At 37.4% G+C, this 18884-nt stretch overlaps 2 protein-coding genes across 2 annotated transcripts; one reads left to right on the forward strand and one right to left on the reverse strand.

The window, feature by feature from the left end:
- Positions 1-3822: 3822 nt before the first annotated feature.
- On the reverse strand, positions 3823-4833 carry LOC149387897 (uncharacterized). The gene is made up of 2 exons (XM_089624146.1): positions 4038-4833; positions 3823-3930 (listed from the first exon to the last, which is right to left on the reverse strand). Exons 1-2 carry the CDS (start codon positions 4756-4758, stop codon positions 3902-3904), a joined length of 750 nt encoding a protein of 249 aa, XP_089480272.1. The 5' UTR covers positions 4759-4833; the 3' UTR covers positions 3823-3901.
- Positions 4834-14766: 9933 nt separating this feature from the next.
- LOC149387898 (adoMet-dependent rRNA methyltransferase SPB1-like) lies at positions 14767-18884 on the forward strand. The gene is made up of 11 exons (XM_089623244.1): positions 14767-15282; positions 15740-15787; positions 15900-16058; positions 16173-16219; positions 16354-16510; positions 16625-16686; positions 16842-17025; positions 17402-17491; positions 17882-18027; positions 18113-18233; positions 18317-18884. The coding sequence occupies exons 1-11, from the start codon at positions 14806-14808 to the stop codon at positions 18827-18829; spliced, it is 2004 nt and encodes a 667-aa protein (XP_089479370.1). The 5' UTR covers positions 14767-14805; the 3' UTR covers positions 18830-18884.

The raw sequence follows: 18884 nt of genomic DNA on the forward strand, positions 1-18884 counted from the left end.
AGCGGAAGTGTACCTGAATCCATGGATTGCAAACATCAAGATTTGGGATGATCTTCTGATTGCAGTTTGCCTGAGTCTGGAGAATTCTTGTTGATGGGGATACAAGAAAATTATCGTACGTTCTGCAATCAGGGACCTACCCTGTTATTAATAACTGCCAGGCAGTTACTAATAACTATTGCTTATTTCTAATTTGGCCCCTCATCAAATTAGATTAGCACTTATGGTAGCCACATAATAACTTCATGACAAATATGTCCTTAAGTCACAAACTTTATTCTAAATTAGACCACATCAATTTTGACTTAATTAATAATGACCCAACACATTTATTTAATGACATTAGTAGTCCCAAAATTATTCCAACAATCTCCCACTGGACTACGCATGTATAAAATAAATGTGTCACCCTTAGCGCGCATAAAATGTTTGTCATTATCATGATGTGACATATTACAATCTCGTCCATCAATTACATCAATATAGGATCAAAGTTGTTTTCGTTGTATCATCACAACTAAACACGTCAATGGTCACATACATCAATATAATCAAATGACATAGATCAATCATGAATATGTGGTAGATAAAATTATATGCAAGGTGATCTATTCATATCAATTTTATCCGATCCTACTTTAAAGAGATCAAACTTTATCCTGAATATGCAAAATGTAATAAACTAATACCATAAATCTGATCAGAAACAATAAATATGTGTGTTTACAAACAACACAAGCAAACATAAAGCACACAACATAAATAAAACAAATAAACAAACTCCCACCGAATCTAGATATCCTGAAGCTCTACAACACCCATATGAGAAGTGTGTTCGTGAAAGACCTTCGGTGGTAGACCCTTTGTAAGAGGGTCCGCTATCATGGAGTTTGTTCCTAAATGCTCTATGTAAATCTGTCCACTTTGCACTCTTTCCTTAACAACTAAGAACTTGATGTCGATATGTTTCGACTTCGTCGAGCTCCTGTTGTTGTTGGAATACATTACGGCTGATTTATTGTCACAATATAACTTAAGCGGCCTTTCAATTCCTTCCACAATACGCAGCCCCGTGACAAAATTCCTCAGCCATATACCGTGGTTGGATGCCTCATAACATGCTACGAATTCTGCTGCCATGGTGGATGAAGTTATAAGAGTCTGTTTTGCACTCTTCCATGATATAGCTCCACCACCCAACAAATAGACATAGCCTGATGTGGATCTCCTACTATCTTGGCATCCCGCAAAATCGGAGTCAGAATAACCAATGATCTCCAAATGGTCTGACCTCCTATATGTGAGCATGTGATCTTTTGTTCTTTTCAAGTACCTCTTGACTCGTTTGGCTGCTTTCCAATGATCCATACCTGGATTGCTTAAGTATCTGCCTAAAACTCCAACAATATACGCAATATCCGGACGCGTACAAACCTGAGCATACATAAGACTCCCAATTGCCGAAGCATAGGGAACCTTATCCATTTCTTGAATCTCAAGATTTCCTTTTGGGCATTGATCGAGACTGAATTTGTCTCCTTTAGCGACAGGGGTGTCTCCTGGTTTACAATCATACATGCCAAATCTTTTGAGCACTTTATCGATGTAGCTCTTTTGTGATAATCCAAGTAAACTTCGAGAACGGTCTCGGTAAATCTGGATTCCTAATACAAAAGAGGCATCACCAAGATCTTTCATCTCAAATTGATTCGATAGAAATTTCTTGGTTTCATGTAACATGCATTTATCGTTAGTGGCAAGTAGTATGTCATCGACATATAAAACCAGGAACATATGTTTAGATCCACTGAACTTGTGATACACACAATCATCAACAACATTGCTCTCAAAACCATACGAGAGAATCACTTGATGAAATTTGTGGTACCATTGACGGGAAGCTTGCTTTAGTCCATAAATGGATTTTGTCAATTTGCAAACCATCTTCTTTGGGTCTCCCAACACAAAGTTTTCAGGTTGCACCATATAGATTGTTTCTTCAATGTCTCCATTGAGAAACGCCGTCTTGACATCCATTTGATGGAGTTCCATATCAAAATGTGCAACAAGTGCCATGATTGTCCGAAAAGAGTCCTTTGATGAAACCGGAGAAAATGTCTCTTTAAAGTCAATCCCTTCCTTTTGAGTATAACCTTTTGCTACAAGACGAGCTTTATACCTCTCCACATTACCCTTCGAATCCCTTTTGGTTTTAAAAATCCATTTGCAACCAATAGGTTTCTTTCCTTCAGGCAATGGGACAAGTTCCCAAACTTTATTGTCTTGCATAGACTTATACTCTTCATTCATCGCTTCAATCCACTTTACAGAGTTTGTATCATTCATGGCATTTTGGAAGTTAACAGGGTCATCTTCCATCACACCACAACCATCCTCATTTTCGAGAAGAAAAACTATGTAATCATCTGGTATAGCATTTCTCCTTTCTCTAGTGGATCGCCGCAAAGGCACTTGATCTTGAGGTTGTTGAGTTTGAACCTCAGGTGGTTGAATGACAAAGTCTTGTTGCTCTTGATTGATGACAGGAACAGAATCCTGAACATTATCAAAAGCAACTGGAATAGGAATCAAACTTTCCTCAATAGGAATTGTTGAGTCCGAATCCTCCTGAAAGACAAAGTCTTTTTCTTTATTTCTCCCACCAAACTCAATATCCTCAAAGAACGTTGCAGTTCCCGTCTCAAAGATTGTCTTAACTTTAGGATCATAAAACTTATACCCCCTTGATCGCTCAGGGTACCCAATAAAGTAGCTGCTTACTGTTTTGGTATCCAATTTCTTTTCACTCGGCCTATAAGGCCTTGCTTCAGCAGGACAACCCCAAATATGAAAATGCTTTAAACTAGGCTTTCGCCCGGTCCAAAGCTCATAAGGTGTTTTAACAGCGGCTTTAGTTGGTACCCTATTTAAAATGTAGGCTGCGGTCTTCAGTGCCTCTCCCCAGAGTGATTCTGGTAAGGTTGAATGACTAATCATACTCCTTACCATATCCATAAGAGTCCGGTTTCGTCTTTCAGCAACACCGTTCATTCTGGGCGACCCAGGCATAGTGTACTGTGGGACGATACCACACTCATCTAGGTATCTGGCAAATGGTCCCGGACGTTGTTCACCTGAGCCGTCATATCTACCATAGTACTCACCACCACGGTCAGATTTGACTTTCTTTATCCTTTTGTTGAGTTGGTTTTCAACTTCGGCTTTAAACGATTTGAACACATCCAATACTTGGGACTTTTCATGAATAAGAAAAATGTATGCATATCTTGAATAGTCGTCTATGAATGATACAAAATATTGTTGACCATTCCAAGAAGGAGTAGGAAACGGTCCACAAATGTCTGTATGTATCAACTCTAAGACGTCTGTTTCCCTTAATGCACCTATTTTCTTCTTTATAGTCTGTTTTCCTTTGATACATGCAACACATACATCAAAGTCCGAAAAATCAATTTGATCCAAAATTCCTTCGGAAACAAGCCTTTCATTTCTATTTCTAGAAATGTGACCTAATCGCTTGTGCCATAAAGAACTTGAATTCTCATTGCTTAATTTGCGCTTAGTACCACGTGATTCCACATTCAAGGTTTCATTATAAGAAGCAACAGTTTCAAGCATATAAAGATTGTCATAAATAAGAAGTGAACTGGTCCCAACAACTTTAGAATTAATAGATAAACTGAACTTACTGTCTTCAAATGAACAACAATATCCTAATTTGTCCAAATAAGAAACAGAAACCAAATTCCGTCTAAACGAAGGTACAACAAAAGTATCTATTAAATCCAAATAATAACCAGTACTTAATAACAATCTAAAATGCCCAATTGCTTCCACATCTACCGACTTGCCATCACCAACATAGATGCGTCTTTCGGCATCACTTGGCCTTCGGTAGCTCAGGCAACCCTGCATCGAAACACTTATGTTAGAAGTAGCACCAGAATCTAACCACCAAGTGTTTCTAGGTACTGAAGCCAAATTAACCTCAGAACAGACTAAAGCAAGGAATGTACCTTTCTTCTTACGCCATATGCGATACTTAGGACATTCCTTCTTCTCGTGTCCATGCTTCTTGCAAAAGAAACAACCCTCTGGAAGCTCCTGTTGGGCTTGTTTCTTTAGTGCCGGACCTTTATCTTTAGCAGCCTCATTTTTCCTCTTGAGATTCTGACTTTTAGAGGTACTTGCGAAATGAGCACTTTCAGTCTTATCTTGCTTCAATCTTTCCTCCTCTTGAACACAAAATGAAATGAGCTCGTTAAGAGACCATTTCTCTTTCTGGCAGTTATAACTGACCTGAAATTGACTGAATTTAGGAGGGAGAGATATAAGGACTAAATGGACAAGCAAGTCATCCGATAACTCAAGTTTGAGTCCTTTCAACTTTGAAGCAATATGAGACATTTCCATAATGTACTCCCTTATGTTTTCATTGCCCTTGAACTTCATTGAAATAAGCTTCTTTAAAAGAGTGCTCGTTTCAGCCTTATCGCTCTTTTCAAAGCGCTTTTCGATTTCGGCAAGAAAATCTTTGGCATTGGTGATCTGTTCAGACACCGCACCCCTAAAAGCTTCAGGTATGCCGCGCTTGATGATCATAAGACTCATTCGGTTAGAACGGTCCCATTTCTCATAGATCCGCCTATCATCGGCGGAACTAGCATCCGTAAGAGAAGCCGGTTTATCCATTCTAAGCGATAAGTCAAGATCCATGCAGCCAAGAACAATCATCATGTTCTCCTTCCAATCCTTAAAGTTGTTACCATTAAGGACCGGAACCGAATTGAGATTAGCAGATACAGTAGCAACAGCTGAAATAGAACAATACAATCACATAAACATATATACACACAAAAATTAACTTAATAAGCAATAAAATTCAAATAATGGTAAATCCCATCTCAAGATACCTAATGCAACATCAATATCAAGTCTTTGGACAATAATATTAACTGCTAATGGTAATCTTGTTGTAATGATCAAACACTAACAATAAGGCTCGTAAAAAAATTAATCTATCTTTGGATCGATCAATTATTCACAAGTAAAACTTTACTATTGTTACATGTTTATCATCACAAATATGTATATGTAATTTGGCCAGTCACTAATCTTCCTTTGGGCCGACTAGTATCCGCATAAATTAACACACACATAACATCCAAAATTCTTCATAAATAATATACACAAGAGAGGTCACTTTGGCGACATTTTTGTTTCAATTATATATTAAGAATAATGGAGAGAAAAAAAAAATATCTAATACACCATTAATTTGAATTACCACAACATAATGTCATATATGCTCATATGACTCTGGATGTAAATTTTGAAGATACAAAATTTTAATAGCTAATGCATATACAACCGAAGTACAGTTGAATGGTTTAAAAAAAAAAATAAAGCTAAAGCTATAGACTGAATCCATTATTACGCAAAGCAAAGGAAGAAAAAACAGTCACTGACACACGCCATTAATGTGACAGATCCTACCGATTCAATGCCATATGCGATGATATATTATAACTAATACTTTGTAATCGCAAAAAGTCAAAACAACTATATTGCAAAAAATATTACCGCCAAATAACAAAGGAACGTAATATTTCCATAAATATGCTACACACAATCTTAATTTCACGTATGACAAAAAATGACTACAATTTCAAAGCCGAATCAAACCAGAGTGCGATAAAAAAAAAAAAAAAAAAAGATACGCATGTGCACACGTATAAAACATCAGCGATAATCACCCCAGAGTCACTAAAACCATTTAATATCGAGAAAGGCAATTCAAACATAATTCTCAAGAATTAAATCAGGTTGCTCTGATACCAATTGTTAGGATTTTAAATCCCTAAAAGAAATCCTAATCCAATTCAAGAGAAACCAAATCATAGATCTTAATAGCGGAAGCGTACCTGAATCCATGGATTGCAAACATCAAGATTTGGGATGATCTTCTGATTGCAGTTTGCCTGAGTCTGGAGAATTCTTGTTGATGGGGATACAAGAAAATTATCGTACGTTCTGCAATCAGGGACCTACCCTGTTATTAATAACTGCCAGGCAGTTACTAATAACTATTGCTTATTTCTAATTTGGCCCCTCATCAAATTAGATTAGCACTTATGGTAGCCACATAATAACTTCATGACAAATATGTCCTTAAGTCACAAACTTTATTCTAAATTAGACCACATCAATTTTGACTTAATTAATAATGACCCAACACATTTATTTAATGACATTAGTAGTCCCAAAATTATTCCAACAGTTCGATGACGAGGGTTTGCCCAAGTGGTTCTTGGACGAGGAGTCGAAGCATCGCCAGCCTATAAAGCCCGTGACGAAAGAGGAGATTGAGGCCATCAAAGCTCAGTTCAAGGAGATCAATACCCGTCCGGCGAAGAAGGTAGCGGAGGCAAAGGCGAGGAAGAAGAGGGTCGCGATGAGGAAGCTCGAGAAGGTTCGAAAGAAGGCCAACGTGATATCGGACCAGACCGAGATCTCCGACCGGTCGAAGATGAAGCAGATTGAGAAGCTGTACAAGAAGGCAACCCCGAAGAGGCCCGAGAAGGAATACGTGGTAGCGAAGAAAGGGGTTCAAGTGAGGACCGGGCCCGGTAAAGTGCTGGTGGATCGGAGGATGAAGAAGGACCTGAGAGCGATGAAGTCGAAGAAGGGAAAGGACGGAAAAGGAGGTTCGAAAAAGGGAAAGGGAAATGGAAAGGGAAACTCGAAGTCTTCGAAGACTAACAATGGGTTTGCCAAGTCTCCGGCGGGGAAGACCGGAAAAATGGGCGGCAGAGGTAAAAAACCAGGCAGGGCATGAATAACACCAGATCATTTTGACAAAAAGGTTTGACCTCTATGTTGTCTTTTTCTAGGTAGGCCAACAATTTTGCTCCCAAATTTTCTTTATTTGTGTTGAAAAGTTTTCCTGAATTCTTCGTAATAGAGATATGCAACAACACACTTTATTCTTATAATTAAAATTATAAAAGTTTGTTTTGTCTTTACGAGATACAGGTTTACCGTAGTTTTTAATGAATCGTGCAGTAAACTCTGGAACTGTGAAGTGTTTCATTTTACTATAAATGACTACCAAAATAAGGAGGTTCATTTTTACAATCGAAACTTAGGTTAGGGTGATTTATGTGCAGGAAAAAAAATAAAATAAAAACGGTGTATAGAAACTTCTCTTTTAAAGCATGCAATTGGAAATAATAAACCCTGGCATTAAATTGTTCTATTTTTTAATCTTTAATTTTATTATGACCGACTAAAATAGGAAAATGACTAATATTGTTTTTAAATTTAGAAACCCAAGTATTCCATCTAGCGCTGAAAATATAAAAACCATCGGTTTTTAGTAAAATTAGACCACTCGATGGTTTCCCAACCAACCATAAACCATCTTTGAAGTTTGAACAATATGAAAGCAGTATTCTTTGAATTAAATTGATTTAGACGGTATTTGTTTAATTAGATAATAACATTTTTAACTTGATGATCATAATTAAGAAAAAAAAAAGTAGTACATAAACTTAAACAAAATTGTTTCAACGTACAACGTCAAATTGTTCGGTCTATATTTTCGTACTTGTTCAATTTAAGTTAGTAAAGCCACGTGATCGGTCACTCTGTTATCTTCATCTAAAGATCTTCCTTGAAATATTCTCCTCCTCGCCATCGTCGCCTGCAACATTACAATATCTTACACGTATCAAAGTCCACAGCTATTAATAATAAAACATGGGAATGGAATGTTAAAATACCAAGTTCAACCCAAAGTCCCTGAATGTTCCAATTACGACGTATTCTTATATTTAATTAGCTTATTACTAGTATGCCAATAACTAACAATATTAACCGGTCTATTCGATATAAATAATTTAAGAAATATAGATTGGACTAACCTTATTTTCCCAATTTGTGAAAATTATGACTAGAGAAAGAAGAAGTGATTGTAGAAATGAACCAAGCACAATCCCAACCCAAAGTCCCGTTCCTCTGAAGTCAAACCAAAATCCAAGTGTGACCGAGATGGGAATTCCGGCGAAATAGTAGGCTCCAAGGTTGACAAAGGCTCCCAAATCTTGCCATCCACATCCTCTGGCGAATCCCGAGAGGACACAATGTAAGCTATCGAATACGACCCCAATGCAAATTAGAGCGGCCATTGAGGTCACGTATTTCATGATTTCCTCGTCATTACTAAAAAGGTGACCCAAAACGCTACGGCCGACAAAGAGAGTCGAGCTCATGAGGAGAGCCTCTGAGACCGCAAGTGACATGACTGACTGCACGACGAGCCGAGCTGCTCGGGGATTACCGCCTCCTAATTCATTTGCCACTCTCGTGCTATTCGTAAAACAAAATAATATATAAAATAAATCGCTAGTGTTTGAACATGTCAAGAATATCATGTCAGAAAAATATGAAGAAGCCGAACAAGATTTATAAGGTCACAAGTTACGCTTTGTCGAATTTGACTCATGTTAAGTGAGCTCAAAGCTAGAGTCAGCATCATATTAATAATCAAGCACCAAAAATAAAAAGGTCACGTGTTTAATTCTCCATGCTATAGCAACAATTGTTAAGGACGTCCCACGTGGAACAGATAAAAAGACCGAACAAAACATATAAGGTAATTTATATATTATAGTTTTTTAATTTTTAATTTTTATTGAGCTACATGATAGAATGAATAAAGATGAGTATGCCTCAAATAATTAACCGTAATTACCTTGCAGCCGCGCTAAGTCCTTCGGGTATTGTGTAAAGGGTAGTGATGGTTGATAAACTGTTTTCATGAAAGACAAATATAAGATATCAATTATTCATAAATGATTCTATATATGCTGAAAAATAACAAAACTAAAATTTATCACGTATAAATAGGACTAATAATTGATAATACGTAATTTTTTTAAATTGATTTAGAAACAGAGAAACTCAATTTGAAATATATATCATTTTTTTAATCGGTCACAATTAATTTATGTTTATATTTTTATCCATATGAAATGAATTATATGTCTATGTAACAACATTTGGTTTAAATTTTATATAAAATAAATTTTTTAGTTGATATAGGAAAACACAATCCACTGCATTTGAAACATAAAACAAAGGGAAATAATTCACTTCCATTCTCTGTAGAATGGCGGAAGAAATATTCTCTCACTCTCAAACATTTTATTCACAAACCAATGCTAAAATCAAGCCAGATCACATTCCCTCTCATTTTTCATTCCAACTTTGTCTCACTAAGGCAAAGTCATGCCAAATTTCCATCCCACTTCTCTCTCTTGATTTCTTCTCCCACACACACATTTGAAACAGAAAACAAAGGGAAATAATTCACTTTCATTCTCTCTATACACTACTACAAATTAGTATATTGGGTGCGGAAGGGTATTAGATGCGACATGTCGCACCTAAAAGTCGCACCTAAGCCCATATTAGGTGCGACATGTCGCATCGGATACTCATCCGGATGACTAAAAATTTCGCTAATGTTTAGTGCTATTCGGTGCGACATTGTCGCACCTAATATGAATTTGTCGCACCTAATACCTTTAGGTGCGACAATGGGTTTCAAATTTAAACTTTTCAGCCGAATCCCGCCGATTTTTTTTTATCATATTGGGTGCGACATTGTCGCACCTAATATGATTATTAGGTGCGACAGTGTCGCACCCAATATGAATTAGGGTTTTTAAACCCAAATTTCCTTCTTTTTCACTCATTCTCGCTCACTTTCTCTCTCACTCGATATGTCTCTCTCTCTGCTCCTCGTCGCCGTCCCTCCCCGGTACGTCTCTCTCTGTCACCGTCTCTCTCTCACAGACTCTCTCTCTCTCTCATCGTCTCACACTTTCTCGGCCAGTCAGCCGCCGCCGTCCATCCCGCTGCCCCCTCCGCTGCTCCGCCCCACTGCCCCCTCCCGCGCACCGCTGCTCCGCCCCGCTGCCCCCTCCCACGCCCCGCTGCTCCGCCCCGCTGCCCCCTCCCGCGCCCCGCTGCTCCGCCCCGCTGCCTCGCCCCGCTGCGTCGTCCCGCGCACCGCGGCCTCGCCCCGCTGCCCCGTCCCGCCCCGCTGCACGTCGTCGTCCAGCCGCTGCCCCGCCGTCCAGTTTTGTAATTTTTTTTAATTAAAAAAACGTATTAGGTGCGACATTGTCGCACCCGAAAATGTCGCACCTAAAGGTGTGACTATTAGGTGCGACATGTCGCACCTAATGCCTTTAGCGACGGGAGATTAGGTGTGACTGTTTGTCGCACCTAAAGGTGTGACTGTTTGTCGCACCTAATGTCGCACCTAATAAACTATTAGGTGTGACTATTGGGCTATTAGGTGCGACATCCGTCGCACCCGATGACGATTTTTGTCCTAGTGATAATGGTAGAAGAAATATTCTCTCACTCTCAAACATTTTTTTCACAAACCAATGCTAAAAGTAAGCCAAATTACATTCCTTGTCTAAAAGTGTTAAGAACTTGAGAAATCTAATTCTCATGTTCTTCACTTAATAAGAGGAATATCTCACCACACACTTCTAGCGTGAAGTGAAGCGGAAAGCCATCACCACACACTTCTAGCGTGAAGTGGAGCGAGAAGCCACCACCACCACACTCAAATCTCTCCTTATAACTGTGGATTGATGGACGTTTCAGGTTTAGACCCCAAAGTGTTCTCTCTCTATCAGTTTCAAAAGGAGTTGATTCATCCTCGTTTATCATGATTCGAAAGTCTTTCGAAATTCTCGTCATTTATGTTCTTACCCCAATTTTCCTTGAGTATCCCGAACCCTAGAAAAATGACTTTGAGCCTATTTAGTGACCAAGTCCGAACGCATTAACAATACTTATAACTAGTATGTATTTATTACTTATACTAAGTAATTTATACTAAGATTGTACGTAATCCGTGTAAGAAAATCAATCATTATGTCTTTCAATTTTGACTATGTATTCTACTACAGGAAGAACGCTGGCATTAAATGACGACGCAAGCAACTTTTGGGACTCTGCGGTAAAAAATAAAACTTTATAAAAATCAATAGATGATTACTCATAACTAATCAATAAATAAAACTTTTGAAATATCTTCTCTTAACGCCGACATTGAAATTTTATACTAAACCAATCTATGTTCTTTCTTATTAGTTTTGTACCATGTAGGCATGTAGCATATGTTAAAATTGAAAACGAAAAAGAAATAATACACTGAAATCAAATAATACAGATTGTTACAGCATTTTTCATTGCAGGGATACAATATACTTTTGGTTTTTAAGATTGAGGAAAACAACTCCTATGTTCTCTTGTTTTAGGGGCTATAACAAAGTAGTGATAACACTTTTAATTTGAAAGTTGTGTTGCTAACAATTGTCTATTGAATTGAGTAATGAGATTATATCTACACAATTTATATCATTTTTTTAAAAAAATTGACAGATACATATTGTTGTATATAATAATTGATTATACATTTTTATTTTGATAAAAATAAGGGACCCTTTTTCAATTCCTCCGTGCTAGAGATATTTATATTAATTTTTACATCGAGGCATTGACATAATCACATGAGCTTGTCAATAGAGTCCATGGACAAAGAGCAAATAATGACGATCATAAAGCCAATGCTCTCCATACTTAAGCATAGTGTGTCCATACATTTTTAAGTATTTCTCTTATTTTTATTTGAGTCCTCCAAATTATTGACCTTACCACGTGTTACTATAGCTACCAAGTGCTTCTCAAACTCGATATGTTTTGTGGTCAAATATTTCTAAGTATGCATGCCAAATGCTTTTTGTTGTTTAGTTTTGCTTATAATATGCTAAATCAAAGTCAATTAAGCATACTTTTATATTAACACCAATGATGAGTTGTTAGTTAGTCGCCCAACATAGGCGAATATAGTTTTTTACGTGTTAAAATTATGTAAGTGTATCAATGTAAGGAATTAAATTTTAAGATAGAGAACATTGGTGCTCGATTTTAACGGTTAAGAATACACCATAAAATAAAGGTCTCGGAGGTAGCACGGCCATTACCCATTATTATTTATTGGACGACAAAAAAACATTACATATAAATTAAAATTTTATCGATTGTCTTTTAGCGACTAAGAAGAAGGCTAGTAATGTCTTTGAACTTGATTGAAGTATGTACTCTCTAGTAGTAATGCAACAAAATAAGATCTTGTGGTGGAGCTTCTTATACGGTAGGATAGGATGTTAGTGTGTGTCTTGTATTTGACTTTAGGGTCAAAATAAGGGAGATGGACACATGATGGCAATTTTGTTGTTATTTATGATATTATCATGTAAAGTTATAACTGCGAATTTTTTTATCATATTGTATATTTTATGACAACATTGTCACAAAATAATCATTGTCCTATAAAAATAAATTTATCTAAAAACCGGCCACTTTCCTGTAGTATTACTACCGTGATTGTATTTTATTTATGAATAAAATTTCAAACAATCAAAAATAAATTAATTAAGTTTGGATTAACCAAAATATATATTTTTCATTACGAATAATGAATTAATTAAATTAAAATAATATTTTAATATTTAATGTAATTTTTATATCAAATGAATAGTTTTATATTAGATCTAGTGTACTGTTATTTATTTAATATAAAAGCTATATATTTGATTTCAAAATTTTAACATTGAAAAACTTCAACAATATCATATAATATAATAGAGTTTTGGTAAGAGAAATTTCATAAAATATACCTCATAAGTTATGAAATATAAAAAACGGACCTCTTAGTTACAAAATATCTAAGAATTAATTTTTGACCAAAAAAAGATAAAAATATAATTCCAGAGAATGTATTTTGTTTCTCTAACGCGGTGAATGTAGTCAAGTTTGCAGCTGGAAAGCAGGATTTCTTATTCCTTTTCGGATAGTCTGGTTATGAGTTTGTCTTCCTCGGTTTCTCCTTATGGGCAATGAATCTCACTCCTTGCAACAGTATGCGCAGATTTGCGGGTCCCACTCAAGCTCGCACACGTCGCACCGAGGACGAATCGATCCACTTGGCAGTTGTCCTTCAGGCTCCCAGTCACGGAATAGATCTTGTCCACGAAGAAGAGGACGTCGTATGCGATGGTCCGATCACAGGCTGACCCTGTAGGGACGGCCGATAAGACCTTAATATCCTTAGGCCTTTTATTATTTACTGTAGGGTTAAATTGTTAAGTCAAAGGATTAAAATATCGATATCGAGGTTTTGATTTTTTAGATATATTGTGTCACGACCCGCAAGCGATAGCTCGCCCACGAACCGCGACTGATCAACTCAAATCTGTACATAACTCATAATATAAACACATAAATTAAACATAATAAAATAGTTTGCGAAAATTCGGGGAAATTTTTCGCTTTTATAACTTAGAGTCTTATAGCGACTCCTATACAAATATGTTCCGGAACGTTTTAACAGAAGACACTAACCCCCGATTAAGAAACCCCATAGCCCAAAGGTCAAGGCAATACGTGCTCGGTCTCGGTCTTCAGTCTCGTTTCCCGCTTACCAGCTTTTCCCTTATCTACATTACCAAGGGTCATAAAACTATGAGTCGATTGACTCAATAAGTGTGAGTCTATCTATAAAGTAAAACGACTAATGCCATGTGATGTGCAAACAAACACATAAGAATGCAGAATGCAAATACATATGATTCAAGAGCATGCCTAACGCGGGGCCTCGCTCTACGCTATCACTTGCCATTCCACAAGGTTATACAACATCCCCTGCTACAACCCTTGGAATGACAAGAAGCCAACCTCAGACTTCGAGCAGTAGTCATCAGTAGCTTAAGTGTTTTAAGAGTGTAAATTCGCCCGGCTTTTAAACGTATTGTTAGAAGAAAAAAGGGTAACGATAGGATAAATACTTAAATCTTATCTTTTAAGACTTTGTAAGAGCATTTTTAACTCTAATGCAGAAATTTAATGCAAAATGCATATTTACATTAGTAAACAATGACCGATCTCTATTTTACATCTTTTAAAGAATATTTTTAGCATATACTTTCCCACTAAACTGCCGTTACATCTATTCTTAAAATTATAGTTTTACAGTTGTAAATTGCCATTGCCTTAAAAAAAAAAAAACTTATTGCATGAAAATAAATTTGTACAAGCACTAGTGTTTACATATCAAAACAAGTGATATTTCTAATTTTGAAACTTGAGGTTATTTTTCTAACAAAAATCTCATGGATTAAATAACTTGAAACGTTGGATTTGTAATCTAGCCAACGTTTTAAACATATTTAAAATTTAACCATATTTGGTGACGTGATCTCATTAATCAGATAATAATTTACATGATTGTACTATCAATTTCATGCGTTAATTTTGGTAAATATATGTTAATATTAATAAATGGCTAAATGATCAAAATAAACGAAAAATTGGATAGTTTTTTTAAATAAAGTTTGAAATTGGCCTTTTCTAATTGAATTAGAGATATATTTTTTGTAATATACTGAAGAAAAAACGTCTACATTATTCATTTCTTAAGCAGGGATTGAAATATGCCAGGGACAAAGTTGACAAAGTTCTTCTAGCCAAAACAAAGAAAAAAAAACCCTGCTGTTACTGGGCCGGGTATTATACCGAAATAATAAAATCCGACCCATTTAAAACGCTGAATTGTTAGGTTAAAAACTCACAAAAGCCCTAAACCCAAATCTCTTTCCTTCTTCTTCGTCTTCGTCGAGACTCTAGAGCGCTGCCATGGGAAAGGTGAAGGGAAAGCACAGGTTAGACAAGTTCTACCACCTCGCGAAAGAGCACGGCTACAGATCTCGAGCCTCGTGGAAGCTCGCCCAGCTCGACGCCAAGTACGAGTTCCTCCGATCGTCTCGGTCGGTGCTCGATCTCTGCGCCGCTCCCGGAGGATGGATGCAAGTGGCGGTGCAGCGAGTTCCGGTCGGAAGCCTCGTCGTCGGAGTCGACCTCGTTCCGATCGCTCCGGTCCGCGGCGCGTCGGCGCTGCAGCAGGACATCACTCGCATCGACGAGTGTCGATCCAAGCTCCGCCGCGTGATGGAACAGTCCGGCTCCTCGGCTTTCGACCTCGTGCTCCACGACGGGTCTCCGACTGTCGGAGGTGCGTGGTCGCAGGAGGCCACTTCTCAGAACGCCCTTGTTATCGACGCCGTTAAGCTCGCTACTCACCTCCTCTCGCCCAAGGGAACTTTCATCACCAAGGTCTGCTCACCGCTTTCACTCATACCCGTTTGGATGATAAAGGCATTACATTTCTTTAGTTTAATTGTTAAAATGATAGAGTTTGAGGGTTAAATTGCTGTTTGAGTGAGATTTACCGAGTCTGAGACTCTATTTGGTCAATGTAAGGGACGATTAATAGGGTGTATTTATTATACGTTCTTTGTGGTAGTTGATGAGATATAAAGGAGTTTAGTGATACGAATATGAGTTTGAGCCTGGTTGTTTATATGCGTGCCCATGCATTTTCTCTAAGATGGTTGTTTCTTCTTTGCCTTGGTGCGTGATAGTTTTTGTTGTTGGCACTATAATATTGTTATGTTTAAGTGTCATAATTTCAGACTATAGCGTTTATATCATTATTGGCATTATATATTATAAATGTGATATGGGTGTGTACTTCACACTGACGATTTTGTATTCATTGTTTCTCTATCAGGTCTTCAGGTCGCAAGATTACGATTCTGTCAAATACTGTCTTACAAAGGTATTTTATTTCGTTCAACCTTTTGTGTGAAATCAAGTTGGAACAAACATAGTATGTTGCATCGGGTTTGGACGTGCAGTTATCTGATTACTATCGTTTCTCCTTGTGTCAGCTGTTTGAGAAGGTCGAGGTTCACAAACCCGCTGCTAGTCGTTCCACATCTGCCGAGACTTACCTTTTAGCCTTTAAGTACAAGGCTCCGGCAAAGATTGATCCTCGTCTTCTCGACGTGAAACATCTATTCCAGGGAGCTATAGAACCAATTAGAAAGGTATTAGCAATTACAGAGCTTCAACTTCTCTCTATGTTTGGTACCATGCAGTCTTATTTAGGATGATACAATTCATGTCCGTTTGCTTATATATCTGATGCATCGTTTACATAGGTGATTGATGTGCTTAGACCAAATAAGCAAAAACGATTTCGCGAGGGGTGAGCTCTCTCTATTCCTGTTTTTTTTTTTCAACATTGCTACCAGTCTAGCACTGAATCTGTAGTCGTTACTCAGTTAGATATGTAAATTATAAGCATAAGTGCGATTTTTTGCTGATTGGGGTTTACATTAGGTATGAAGACGGAGTCTCGATTCTGCGGAGGGTGTCAACGGCTGCGGAATATATTTGGTCCGTTGTTCCTCTTGATATTCTTGGCACCGTTACTTCCATAAGCTTTGATGATCCAGCTTCTTTACCCATTAAGGAAAATGATTTAACAACCGAGGAGGTATCCACTATCTTGCTGTTGCACTGTACATTGCGTTTGATCATGTTTTTTAAATTATTCCGTTTATGCTTTTCCGAGGTTTGAGAAAGTTTCTTAATATTTGCAATCTGACAGGTTAAAATCCTCTGTGATGATCTGGGTGTTTTGGGGAAACAAGACTTTAAGCACCTTTTAAAGTAAGGAAGATGGACATTTTTTTCTCCTTTACATGTCTTATACACCTTTTTTTTTGTTATTTAAATAGCTTAAATTCATGTTATCACATAGGCATCTCGTTGGTGATATTCAAAATTAATCTGAAAGTTCCCTTTTTTTTTAATCTATCTTGAAGGTGGCGAATGCAAATAAGAAAAGCCTTGACTCCTACTCCCACAAAGAAGTCTGAAGATACTGATGCCGTCAAGGAAGAAGAGGATGAAGATCAGAAAGAACTTGATCAGATGGAGGAGCTTACAAATGCTATGGAGCGCAAACAGAAACGCAAGAAAAAATTGCTTGCTAAGAAAAAAGCTAAGGTTTGGTGCTTTATTATCTAACTGTCTTTGTCTCTGCCACATTTTTTCGTCCATTTTCATCCAGATGTACATTAGTTCATGTGTGTAATCTACAAATAAGTTCATCTTTTTACTCGTATAAATACACGAGTATTTAACAAAATCTGATTGTAGAAATTGTTGTATATACTTTCTCAACTCTAGAAATTGTAGAAATATTTAATGCGTGATTTTATCATTTTTCCTTGTTAAAGTTGTCGTATGTCAGTTACATGCCGGCTGTACCGTTATTTCTCCTTTCCAAATTCAGATAGACGGAGAACGGAACTTTCCCCATCTAGTGTTTTTTTTTTTGCAATGTCTAACAGATTAATTGATTCGTTAAATTTGGTTCCAGGAAAAGGTGCGGAAGGCAACTGGGGCGAAAGATGATGGTGTGGATGACAGTTATGTTGACCGCGAGCTGTTTTCTCTCTCTTCCATCAAGGTATTCCTTCCATTAACTCAAAACTGATAAAGCTTGCTTTCCCTGATCGGGTCGTTGGTTTCAAAATCCATTAACTTCCATTATTTGATATAGCTCTCTTCTTTAACAACTTTAGTGCACCAGTTCTTTCTTTTCCAATTTATAGTAACCACTCATTTTTACAACATTGTTTTTTTTCCATCATTATACAAATGCTAATCTACTATTGCCGGTGGATAATTATATTCGCTAACCACCCTTTTTTTCAACCTTTATTTTGACTTGATGTACATTTGAGCTGCAAGTGATGACAAATTTGTGCACACACCGTACGCCACAATATACACAAGAAAAAGAACGTTGCTGATGATTTTTCTTTCCTTCTTTTTCTGACTTGCTTTATGCCTTCAGGGAAAGAAAGACCTCGTTGCAATTGATTCGACGGAATATGACGAAGAGAATGGTAATTTCATTGATAGTGATGATGATAATGAAGAATTCCATGACACCCAAGAAGAGTCGATGAGCGATGGAGACTCTGATGAAGAGAGGCAAAGGTTTTAATTTTATTTAACTCTTATCATCTACGTCTTTACTTTCCTGTTTCTGATATTAATGATCATTTCATGATATAATTCCCAGATACACCAAGCAAATGGAAAACTATATGGATCAGGCATACGAACTGTACATATCCAAGAAGGATGGAAGTTCAAAGCAGAGAAAGCGTGCAAAAAAACTTCACTCTGAAGACAATCTCGAGGTATAGAAAAAAAAAATATTAAAGTCAAGTTGAACTATAACATGGCCTCAGAAAACTAAAATCTGTTTTTTTTATTAATACAGGGTAGCGATGAAGATGAAGAAATTGCGGAGCCGGACTACGATTCAGACAAGGCACATGGCGACCAAGAAGCAAATCCTTTGATGATACCGCTCGTCGACGAGGCAGAACCAACCCAAGAAGAAATAACAAACAAATGGTTTAGTCAGGACATTTTCGCCGAAGCCGTGGACGACGGCGATCTGAAGCGGTTCGACAGTGATGACGAAATGCAAGTCGTCGCGGAGCCAGAGAATAAACTCCTCGTCCCCAAAAAACCCGCCAAGAAAAAAGAGAAAAAGATTTCTAGGCCCGCCTCGAATAATCTTCTTCCAAGTCAACAAGAAGAAGAAGGAGAGGGTTTTGAGGTTGTCTCGGCCCCAGAAACCGACTCCTCGAGCAGCGACGAATCAGACATTGACGACGACACGAAAGCCCACATTCTCGGCGTCGCAAAGAAGATGCTGAGGAAAAAGATGAGGAACAACATCCTTGACGACGCTTATAACAAGTACATGTTCGTGTTAGGATTTTAAATCCCTAAAAGAAATCCTAATCCAATTCAAGAGAAACCAAATCATAGATCTTAAT

The sequence above is a fragment of the Urtica dioica genome, chromosome 8 (genome assembly GCF_054948205.1).
Source record: "Urtica dioica subsp. dioica isolate 48M chromosome 8, U.dioica_male_clone48M_v1_H2, whole genome shotgun sequence".
Lineage (NCBI taxonomy): Eukaryota > Viridiplantae > Streptophyta > Magnoliopsida > Rosales > Urticaceae > Urtica > Urtica dioica.

Coding starts and splice junctions, on each gene's coding strand:
- LOC149387897 (XM_089624146.1), bottom strand. CDS start 4,758: ATGATGATTGTTCTTGGCTGCATGGATCTTGACTTATCGCTTAGAATG. Junction 3,931..4,037: donor CATATGGCGTAAGAAGAAAG/GTACATTCCTTG, acceptor GTTTCGATGCAG/GGTTGCCTGAGCTACCGAAG.
- LOC149387898 (XM_089623244.1), top strand. CDS start 14,806: ATGGGAAAGGTGAAGGGAAAGCACAGGTTAGACAAGTTCTACCACCTC. Junction 15,788..15,899: donor TCAAATACTGTCTTACAAAG/GTATTTTATTTC, acceptor TCCTTGTGTCAG/CTGTTTGAGAAGGTCGAGGT. Junction 18,028..18,112: donor TCTGATGAAGAGAGGCAAAG/GTTTTAATTTTA, acceptor TATAATTCCCAG/ATACACCAAGCAAATGGAAA.